The sequence below is a fragment of the Eptatretus burgeri genome, chromosome 3, assembly GCF_056783735.1.
Source record: "Eptatretus burgeri isolate ZD-2024b chromosome 3, Ebu_testis_v1, whole genome shotgun sequence".
NCBI classification, from domain to species: Eukaryota; Metazoa; Chordata; class Myxini; order Myxiniformes; family Myxinidae; genus Eptatretus; species Eptatretus burgeri.
The window spans coordinates 109757474-109769140 of NC_140963.1; the positions used below are offsets into that span (position 1 = coordinate 109757474).

General features: G+C 43.7%; 1 protein-coding gene across 1 annotated transcript in view; it reads right to left on the reverse strand.

The window, feature by feature from the left end:
• LOC147030693 (uncharacterized) overlaps positions 1 to 5809 on the reverse strand; it is a 16372-nt gene extending 10563 nt beyond the window's left edge. The window contains exons 1-4 of the mRNA XM_085874990.1: positions 5535 to 5809; positions 5087 to 5278; positions 3910 to 4526; positions 3695 to 3801 (exon numbers count right to left, since the gene is read on the reverse strand). Coding sequence (XP_085731116.1) covers positions 3695 to 3801; positions 3910 to 4526; positions 5087 to 5278; positions 5535 to 5650 — 1032 coding nt within the window. The 5' untranslated portion in view covers positions 5651 to 5809. The remainder of the gene's footprint in view (positions 1 to 3694; positions 3802 to 3909; positions 4527 to 5086; positions 5279 to 5534) is intronic.
• Between the last annotated feature and the right edge of the window lie 5858 nt (positions 5810 to 11667).

Here is an 11667-nt window from a genome sequence, read left to right on the forward strand (position 1 = left end):
AGAGGGGGGGCGGGGGGAGACCACTTCCGATTTTTGCCTGTACAAGTGCTGCAGTACAAGTGGTTTACTGAGCCCTGCTGCAGACAGGGGGATAATTATAATTATTAATAATTATTAGGCACAGTAAAATATATTTGCCCCACCTCCCCCACTTCTCTTCACCCCCAGTCTGCAGCAGGGCTTGCACTTCCCTCCAGCAGGGAACAGGTATTTTTTTCTAGTGAAATAAACTCACTTTAACGTAAGCGTTCCCACATTTTCTCCCCCTCCCCCCCCCACATGTTTGTGTAGTTGCGCATCTGTACGTGTTGTAGTTTGGTCTCAAATGTATATTAATGTGCTGCAGCAAAACACTGATATTGTAAATTCCTGCAATTATAATATCCGTTAATTAAATCCCTGCTCACAGAATGCTGTCTTGCTGTGTAGTTAATGTGTGCACATTGACACAGATATATGATTTGCTCGAGTTTTTAGATTTCATTGAATAATAAATTTGGGAATTCTGGCTCGACCACTGTTTTTTTGACTCACGCACATCCCACTTGTAAAGGTCGCATGTCCACCTTAGCCAGGTTAAAGCAACCTCAGCTTAATTTGGTCTGGCTTGGGATCTTAGGGTCCTGAGTTTGAGCCCTGTTGACTTCCGAATTAACACCAGGTGGGGTTGACTCAGTCTGTCATCCTTCTGAGGTCAGTGAAATGAGTACCAGTGTGCTGGTAGATGGGCATAGCATCAGTGGCAAAGCCATGCTTCAAAGAAATGAAGGCTACGTGGCAGCCAAGCTGCCAAACACAAGCAGAAGCAGGAGAAGCTTAATTTGTTGATCGAGATCATTAATAGAACAAGAGCGAGAATTGCTTTGTAATACATGTCCCCTACCGATGTGATATCTTCTCAATCCAAAAAGGGTAGAACACTGTGAAAAATTGATGAAACTCCCTGAAACTCAAACTTGTTCTGTAACTTATCATAATAAATCCATGTACCAAGTTTCAGTTGAATATGTTATAGGGTCTGGGGAAAGTGTCTGAAAAAAACCACAAGTGGGATGGATGGATGGACGGACAGGAAACCTCGAGTCCCCTCTGGCGATACCGGTTGGGGACTTATAATACGACTTCCCTTTCAAGGAACTTCAATGCAGGAGGAGGCCATGAGGCCCATTAAGCCTGTGCAATGGTTGCCAACCTGTGGCTACAAAGTTCTATCCTTTTTTGCTTTATCTGCTCCATACCCATGCTCCATCCTTTTTAAATGCTGAGCGGCAAGCAAGGAAGCAGCACGTACCATGTTAAAAATCTTTGGTATGACTTAGCCGGGGTTCGAACAACCAACCTCCCAGACTCAGAGAGGATGCTCCAACCATATCACACCACCGAGGCTGGTGAATGAAGCATAAGCACTTGGATCATCCAAGTAGCAGTAGTTTGAAATAACTGGAGGAACATGGACACTTAATAGAGTGGTGGAAGTGCCTGGAACCTCACTCCAAGCTGGTGGTGGATTGTGCATTGGATGTTACTCCAACCTTGTTTGTTTGTTCTGAGTTCCTATTTATATTGGTAAGTAGGATTAAGGCAGCTATGGAGGATGAAGGGAAAATATACAAGATCTTAATATTCTTAGATACTACAGTAATTATTTTATGCACCCTATCTCTTGTAACACACATATATATACATATACATATATATATATATATATATATATATATATATATATATATATATATATATATATATATATACATATACATATATATATATATATATATATATATATATATATATATATATATATATATATATATATATATATATATATATATATATATATATATATATATATATATATATATATATATATATATATATATATATATATATATATATATATATATATATATATATATATATATATATATATATATATATATATATATACATATATATATATATATATATATATATATATATATATATATATATATATATATATATATATACATATATATATATATATATATATATATATACATATATATATATATATATATATATATATATATATATATATATATATATATATATATATACATATATATATATATATATATATATATATACATATATATATATATATATATATATATATATATACATATATATATATATATATATATATATATATATATATATATATATATATATATATATATATATATATATATATATATATATATATATATATATATATATATATATATATATATACATATATATATACATATATATATATATATATATACATATATATATATATATACATATATATATACATATATATATATATATATATATATATATATATATACATATATATATATATATATACATATATATATATATATATATATATATATATATATATATATATATATATATATACATATATATATATATATATATATATATATATATACATATACATATATATATATATATATATATATATATATATATATATATATATATATATATATATATACATATACATATATATATATATATATATATATATATATATATATATACATATATATATATATATACATATATATACATATACATATACATATATATATATACATATATATATATATATATATATATATATATATATATATATATATATATATATATATATACATATATATATATATATACATACATATATATATATATATATATATACATACATATATACATATATACATACATATACATATATATATATATACATATACACATACATATACATATATATATATATACATATACACACACATATATATATATATATATATATATATATATATATATATATATATATTTGCTCTTCTACTGCTTCTGCAATGACTACACTTAATCCTATCTTGCAGGGTTGGGCGGGGAATGTTTTTGGCCCAAGTCTTTCACGAACAGACTGAAGGTGGCAGGAATTTGTAGTTTGTTCAGCATGCCGGTAATAGCTTGCTTGCACTTCAAGAACAACATGGAATCTTTAACATCCATCAGCTAATGCAAGCAAACTGAACATCCAGCTTAATGTCCATCCAAGGGACGGCGCACCTTTTTATACAGCAACCTACCTGCAAAGCAACACTCCAGGAAATTATAATTTGGGCCAGGAATCGATTCCAGCTAAAACATCTCGAAGTTCAATGAGTTTGTTACGAATCATTCTGTTGGACAATATATTTCACTCTTCTTTGAATATCTGCAAAAGCCAACTCATCCACCAACATTCATCATAATCTTTCCATAACCTTTTCAAATATTATGCCATGGATAATTTTAGTTTTTGGCCCTCTCTCTCAATGGTGAAGAATCACTTCTTCAAATAAATCTCATATCTGGATCCGGATTCGGATCTTCAGCAAAATTGAACCAATTCTTCCTTGTCACACACACCCAACATGTCCACAAAGTTTCATCCGAATCCGTCCTCAACTTTTTGAGATATCCTGCATTCAAACAAACAGATAAACAAACAGACAGAAAGGGGTGAAAACATTACTTCCTTCCACCTTCGATGGCGGAGGTAATGATCCTGCGGCATGTCCTGAAATGCAAGCTGAAGGTATCCTCACATTCGCAAGGTGTCCCCATATTCCGAAGGTGTCCTTACCTTATCAAGGTGTTTATTCACATTTTTGTCCTTTTGTAAAGCCGGCTTCAGGTCGGGGTCAGCTTTTCCATGATTACTCTCATATCTCTCCACTCTTCCTCGTCCACCTATTAAATCCACATGGTCGTGCATTAGCCTTTTCATTCCATCGGTTATTATCTTCCCTCCAGACAAGCATTTCTGTCCAAACCATCATGTTTTATTACTTCTCTCACCATCATCATTTCCTTCAATCCACCTGGACGGCCACTCAGCCTCCGGCCTTCCATTTGGCACTCCCTCCAATCCCTCCGGTTCCAACCTCTTCCGTGACTCATTCCGCTCCATCGGATGATTCTTCCATCCCTCGCTTGCTGAGTTACCGCCGATCACCCGATTGCCGTCGGATCCACCGTTGCATCTCAAAGTGCCATTTTTAAATGTACCACACATCTTTGTCGAAATCACGTTGTTTATGTTTATATTTCCACCTTGTTTGTTTTCCAGCAATCTTTCGGACTCGTGTCCATTTCCCTTCCCTGCATGATTTTCTTTTCCTTTGTTTGTCGGACATTTTCTCAATCTATCCTGCTTTTCTCTGATTACAAATTCCTCCAGTGTCGAAGCAATCTCCTTCACTTTATTCCGCTTTACGAACCCTTCGCTCCTCCGCTCATTTATCTTGATTTGCTCATTTGCACCTGCAAATTTCTCATTTGTACTTACACTTCCTGGCACTTTCCTGATATTGATCATGAACTCTGAATTTTTCACTTCCTTTTCTTCTCTGTTCAAAGCACGCTGAGAAAACCCATCATGGTCGTCGTCAACTTCTGGACCACTCTGCACTGCCCTGTGGGTAAGGGAGATGGAAGAAGAATTAACAATGCAGTAAACAGTTTATATACTATGATAAAAAGCACTGAATGCAGAGATAACTAGAAAGGCACTCGGTAGAGCGGATTCCTCCGCCAGGCTGAACAGTGTACGTTTTGTATCCCACTGATAGGAAATATCTGCATCCGAACCTGAACCAAAATCGAATCACCTTGCTCTTGTCACCTACCCAACTCATCCACCTAGTTTAGTCATAATCCGTGCATAACTTCTTGAGATATCATATTATATATCATGTTTGGCCCCATCTCTCAATGGTGAAGAATCACTTTTTTTAAAAAATAATTAATTCTCGTATCCGGATACGGATCTTCACCAACATCAAATCGATTCATCCTCGTCACAGACCCAACCTGTCCACCAAGTTTCAGCCGAATCTATCTGTCTTTTTGAGATATCGTGCAAAATATCGTTTTTGGCCCCATTTGGCCAACACCAGGTATATACATGGTTAATGAGTGTTATTACTGGAACAGGTGACCTGTTTTTATTACCACAGCAATAGTAAGGTCTTACTTTGATCTGGAGTCTTGTCCACAAGATGTCGTGGCAGTGACTGCAGAAACGAATGGTGAAGGTCGAGGTTGACATGTCCAGGTGCCCTGTAATTGGGTACCTGTGCAGCCATCCTGTTCATGGAGCCTCGTCTGACATCTGGCCACCCTCGCTGCCTCCTCCGAATCCTGAACAGCCCATTCAGCCACCAATCTGCATGGAAGAGATATTTTCTTTATCTTTATTAAAGATGGGTAATGATGTAAAACTTGGGACAAGCTCAGTAAATTTTCATGACATTTAACACAGTTAAAAGGTAAAGTCAATAAATAATTTGTACAGCAGTGATCATAAGTGTTATCACATTGTGGAACATCATTTCTGCAGAAATCTTACAATATTATATGGTGTCAGACTGGAAATTATAAGATGAATGACAATGATGATGATGATGCTTTCAAGCACTTACGCTGCAAGTGCAGTTAGACCTTCACATCCTCTGGATCGACCTGCATGTTGCATCTTCTTGTACCAAAGCTCCTCTTTTTGTTCTTGCTTCCTTCTCTTCTCTTCTTTTTGTTCCATGAAACAAGCTGTTTTGACTCCTCCAATCACTTGTAGCTCCTCCCATTACTGAGTTCCTCCACCAATGCAGCTCCTCCTATTACTTGTAGCTCCTCCCATTACTGAGTTCCTCCACCAATGCAGCTCCTCCTATTACCTGTAGCTCCTCCCATTACTGAGATCCTCCTCCTATTGCTTGTTGCTCCTCCCTGGCGTTTGGGCCAGACAACGTTTCAGACCGTTTTTTGACAAAGCACAAATCTAGTCACCTGATTGGTTTAAATAAAACGATTTAAAATCAAAGTTCAATTTGTGGTGAACATTCTATTGCAGGATTGTTTCAACTTTTTATGCAGCAGCAAAGAGGGGGAGTGGGGAGGGGAGAGGGGAGGGGAGAGGGGAGGGAGAGGAGGGAGAGGGGAGGGGAGAGGGGAGGGGGAGGGGAGGGGAGAGGGGAGGGGAGAGAGGAGAGGGGAGGAGGGGAGAGGGGAGGGGGAGGGAGGGGAGGGAGGGGGAGGGGAGGGGAGGAGAGGGGAGGGGAGGGAGGGAGAGGGGAGGGGAGGGAGAGGGGAGGGGAGAGGGGAGAGGGGAGGAGAGGGGAGAGGGGAGAGGGAGAGGGGAGAGGGGAGAGGGGGGAAGGGAGAGGGAGGGAGAGGGGAGGGGGAGGGGAGGGGAGAGGGGAGGGGGAGGGAGAGGGGAGGGAGAGGGGAGGAGAGGGGAGAGGGGAGGGGAGAGGGGAGAGGGGAGAGGGGAGAGGGGAGAGGGGAAAGGGGAGAGGGGAGAGGGGAGAGGGGAGAGGGGAGAGGGAGAGGGAGAGGGAGAGGGGAGGGGAGGGAGAGGGGGAGGGAGGGAGAGGGGAGGGGGAGGGAGAGGGGGAGAGGAGAGGGGAGGGGGAGGGAGAGGGGAGAGGGAGGGAGAGGGGGAGAGGGGAAGGGAGAGGGGAAGGAGAGGTGAAGGGAGAGGGGGAGGGAGAGGGAGAGGGGAGGGAGAGGGAGAGGAGAGGGAGAGGGGAGGGAGAGGGGAGGGGTGGACGGGAAGGGGAGGGGTGGACGGGAAGGGAAGGGGAAGGAGGGGTGGACGGGAAGGGAAGGGGAGGGGAGGGAAGGGTGGGAGATGTTGGGGAAGGAGAGTGAGGATCAGGGTGTAAGGGAAAAGGAGGGACAGGGAGATGAAGGGCACGGTGGGAGATGGAGAGGAGATGAATGGAGAGGAGAGGAATGGAGGAGGAGGGAGATGGAGGGGAGGGAGATGGGGGAGGGAGATGGAGAAGGAGGGAGATGTAGGTGGAAGGAGATGGACGTTGAAGGAGATGGAGGTTGAAGGAGATGGAGGTTGAAGGAGATGGAGGTGGAGGAGGAGGAAAATGGAGGGGAGGGAGGGGGGGGGGAGGGAGGTGGAGGGGAAGGGAAGGGGGAGGAGAGGAAGGGAGAATGGATGAGAGTGAGTGTGAGTGTAAGTGTGAGTGTGAGAGTGAGAGTGAGTGTGAGAGTGAGTGTGAGAGTGAGAGTGAGATCGAGTGTGAGTGTGAGTGTGAGTGTGAGAGTGAGTGTGAGAGTCAGAGTGTGTGTGAGAGTCAGAGTGAGTGTGAGAGTGAGAGTGAGTGTGAGTGTGAGTGTGAGACTGAGTGTGAGAGTGAGAGTGAGAGTGAATGTGAGAGTGAGTGTGAGAGGGAGAGTGAGTGTGAGAGTGAGTGTGAGAGTGAGATCGAGTGTGAGTGTGAGAGTGAGTGTGAGAGTGAGATCGAGTGCGAGTGTGAGAGTGAGTGTGAGAGTCAGAGTCAGAGTGAGAGTGAGTGTGAGTGTGAGTGTGAGACTGAGTGTGAGACTGAGTGTGAATGTGAGAGTGAATGTGAGAGTGAGTGTGAGAGTGAGAGTGAGAGTGAGATCGAGTGCGAGTGTGAGTGTGAGTGTGAGAGCGAGTGTGAGAGTCAGAGTGAGTGAGTGTGAGTGTGAGACTGAGTGTGAGAGTGAGAGTGAGAGTGAGAGTGAGAGTGAGAGTGAGAGTGAGAGTGAGAGTGAGTGTGAGTCTGATAGTGAGAGTGAGTGTGAGTGTGAGTGTGAGAGTGAGATCGAGTGCGAGTGTGAGTGTGAGAGCGAGTGTGAGAGTAAGAGCGAGTGTGAGTGTGAGTGTGAGTGTGGGTGTGAGTGTGGGTGTGAGAGAGTGAGTGAGTGAGAGTGAGTGAGTGTGAGAGTGAGAGTGAGAGTGAGTGTGAGTGTGAGAGTGAGAGTGAGATAGAGTGTAAGTGTGATAGTGAGAGTGAGTGTGAGTGTGAGTGTGAGACTGAGTGTGAGAGTGAGAGTGAATGTGAGAGTGAATGTGAGAGTGAGTGTTAGAGTGAGTGTGAGAGTGAGAGTGAGATCGAGTGAGGTGTGAGAGTGAGTGTGAGAGGGAGAGGGAGAGTGAGTGTGAGTGTGAGTGTGAGTGTGAGTGTGAGTGTGAGTGTGAGAGTGAGAGTGAGAGTGAGTGTGAGAGTGAGTGTAAGTTTGAGTGTGAGACTGAGTGTGAGTGTGAGAGTGAGTGTGAATGTGAGAGTGAGTGTTCGAGTGAGCGTGAGAGTGAGTGTGAATGTGAGAGTGAGTGTGAGTGTGAGTGTGAGAGTGAGAGTGAGTGTTAGAGTGAGTGCGAGAGTGAGAGTGAGATCGAGTGTGGGTGTGAGAGTGAGTGTGAGAGGGAGAGTGAGTGTGAGAGTGAGTGTGAGTGTGAGTGAGAGTGAGTGTGAGAGTGAGTGTGAGAGTTAGTGTGAGTGAGAGTGAGAGTGAGTGTGAGAGTGAGAGTGAGAGTGAGTGTGAGTGTGAGAGTGAGTGTGAGAGTGAGTGTGAGTGTGAGAGTTTGAGTGAGAGTGAGATAGAGTGCAAGTGTGAGTGTGAGAGTGAGTGTGAGAGTCAGAGTGAGTGTGAGACTGAGTGTGAGAGTGAGAGTGAATGTGAGAGTGAGTGTTCAAGTGAGCGTGAGAGTGAGATCGAGTGTGGGTGTGAGTCAGAGTGAGATCGAGTGCGAGTGCGAGTGTGAGAGCGAGTGTGAGAGTCAGAGTGAGAGTGAGTGTGAAAGTGAGAGTGTGTGTGAGTGTGAGAGTGAGTGTGAGAGTGAGCGTGAGAGTTCGAGTGAGAGTGTGTGAGAGTGAGTGTGAGAGTGAGAGTGAGTGTGAGAGTGAGGGTGATTGTTAGAGTAACTGTGACATTGAGTGTGAGATTGAGTCTGAGATTGAGTGTGAGAGTGAGTGTGAGATCGAGTGCAGGTGTGAGTGTTAGAGTGAGTCTGGGAGTGAGAGTGAGTGTTAGAGTGAGTGTGAGAGTGAGAGTGAGAGTGAGTGTGAGAGCGAGTGTGAGAGTCAGAGTGAGTGTGAGTGTGAGAGTGAGTGTGAGTGTCAGTGTGAGAGTGAGAGTGAATGCGAGAGTGAGTGTGAGAGTGAGTGTTAGAGTGAGTGTGAGAGTGAGATCGAGTGTGGGTGTGAGAGTGAGTGTGAGAGTGAGTGTGCGTGTGGGTGTGAGTGTGACTGTGAGATTGAGTGTGAGATTGAGTGTGAGAGTGAGTGTGAGATCGAGTGCAGGTGTGAGATCGAGTGTGAGAGTGAGAGTGAGTCTGAGTGTGAGAGTGAGTGTGAGAGTGAGTGTGAGAGTTCGAGTGAGAGTGAGTGTGAGTGTGAGAGTGAGATCGAGTGTGGGTGTGAGAGTGAGTGTGAGAATGAGAGTGGTGTGAGAGTGAGTGTGAGTGTGGGTGTGAGAGTGAGAGTGAGAGTGAGTGTGAGTGTGAGAGTGAGTGTGAGAGTGAGTGTGGGTGTGAGTGTGACTGTGAGATTGAGTGTGAGATTGAGTGTGAGAGTGAGTGTGAGAGTGAGTGTGAGATCGAGTGCAGGTGTGAGATCGAGTGTGAGAGTGAGAGTGAGTCTGAGTGTGAGAGTGAGTGTGAGAGTGAGTGTGAGAGTTCGAGTGAGAGTGAGTGTGAGTGTGAGAGTGAGATCGAGTGTGGGTGTGAGAGTGAGTGTGAGTGTGGGTGTGAGTGTGACAGTGAGATTGAGTGTGAGATTGAGTGTGAGATCGAGTGCAGGTGTGAGAGCAAGTGTGAGAGTCAGAGTGAGAGTGAGAGTGAGACTGTGTGAGTGTGAGAGTGAGAGTGAGAGTGAGAGTGAGAGTGAATGTGAGAGTGAGTATTAGAATGAGCATGAGAGTGAGAGTGAGATCGAATGTGGGTGTGAGTGTGACAGTGAGATTGAGTGTGAGATTGAGTGTGAGATCGAGTGCAGGTGTGAGAGCAAGTGTGAGAGTCAGAGTGAGAGTGAGAGTGAGAGTGAGTGTGAGAGTGAGAGTGAGAGTGAGAGTGAGAGTGAGAGTGAGAGTGAGTGTGAATGTGAGAGTGAGTGTTAGAGTGAGTGTTACAGTGAGTGTTTGAGTGAGTGTGAGAGTGAGTGTGAGAGTGAGAGTGAGAGTGAGATCGAGTGCGAGTGTGAGTGTGAGTGTGAGAGCGAGTGTGAGAGTCAGAGTGAGTGAGTGTGAGTGTGAGACTGAGTGTGAGAGTGAGAGTGAGAGTGAATGTGAGAGTGAGTGTTAGAGTGAGCGTGAGAGTGAGATAGAGTGTGGGTGTGAGTGTGATTGCGAGAGTGAGTGTGAGAGTGAGTGTGAGAGTGAGACTGAGAGTGAGTGAGAGAGTGAGTGTGAGAGTGAGAGTGAGATCGAGTGCGAGTGAGTGTGAGAGCGAGTGTGAGAGTCAGAGCGAGTGTGAGTGTGAGTGTGAGTGTGGGTGTGAGTGAGAGTGAGTGAGTGAGAGTGACTGAGTGTGAGAGTGAGAGTGAGTGTGAGAGTGAGAGTGAGAGAGAGTGTAAGTGTGATAGTGAGAGTGAGTGTGAGTGTGAGAGTGAGTGTTAGAGTGAGTGTGAGAGTGAGAGTGAGATCGAGTGTGGGTGTGAGTGTGAGTGAGAGTGAGAGTGAGAGTGAGAGTGAGTGTGAGTGTGAGAGTGAGTGTGAGATTGAGCTTGAGAGTGAGAGTGAGTGTGAGAGTGAGTGTGAGATTGAGCATGAGAGTGAGAGTGAGAGTGAGAGTGAATGTGAGAGTGAGATAGAGTGTGAGTGTGAGAGTGAGTGTGAGAGTGAGTGTGAGAGTCAGTGTGAGTGTTCGAGTGAGTGTGAGAGTGAGTGTTTGAGTGAGTGTTCGAGTGAGTGTTCGAGTGAGTGTTCGAGTGAGTGTGAGAGTGAGTGTGAGAGTGAGTGTGAGAGTGAGTGTGAGAGTGAGTGTGAGAGTTTGAGTGAGAGTGAGAGTGAGTGTGAGAGTGAGAGTTCGAGTGAGAGTGAGTGTGAGTGTGAGAGCGAGAGTGAGAGTGAGTGTGAGAGTGAGAGTGAATGTTTGAGTGAGTATTAGAGTGAGCATGAGAGTGAGAGTTAGATCAAGTGTGGGTGTGAGAGTGAGTGTGAGTGTGAGAGTGAGAGTGAGTGTGAGGGTGAGAGTAAGTGTGAGAGTGAGTGTGAGAGTGAGTGTGAGTGTGAGAGTGACTGTGAGAGTGAGAGTGAGAGTGAGTGTGAGAGTGAGTGTGAGAGTGCATGTGAGATCAAGTGTGAGTGTGTGTGTGTGAGAGTGAATGTGAGAGTCAGATTGAGAGTGAGAGTGAGAGTGAGTGTGAGAGTGAGATCGAGTGTGGGTGTGAGAGTGAGTGTGAGAGTGAGAGTGGTGTGAGAGTGAGTGTGAATGTGGATGTGAGTGTGACTGTGAGATTGAGTGTGAGATTGAGTGTGAGATCGAGTACAGGTGTGAGAGCGAGTGTGAGAGTCAGAGTGAGTGTGAGTGTGAGAGTGAGAGTGAGTGTGAGAGTGAGAGTGAATGTGAGAGTGAGTATTCGAGTGAGCATGAGAGTGAGAGTGAGATCGAGTGTGGGTGTGAGAGTGAGAGTGAGCGTGAGAGTGAGTGTGAGAGTGAATGTGAGAGTGAGAGTGAGAGTGAGTGTGAGAGTGAGTGTGAGAGTGAGTGTGGGTGTGAGTGTGACTGTGAGATTGAGTGTGAGATTGAGTGTGAGAGTGAGTGTGAGAGTGAGTGTGAGATCGAGTGCAGGTGTG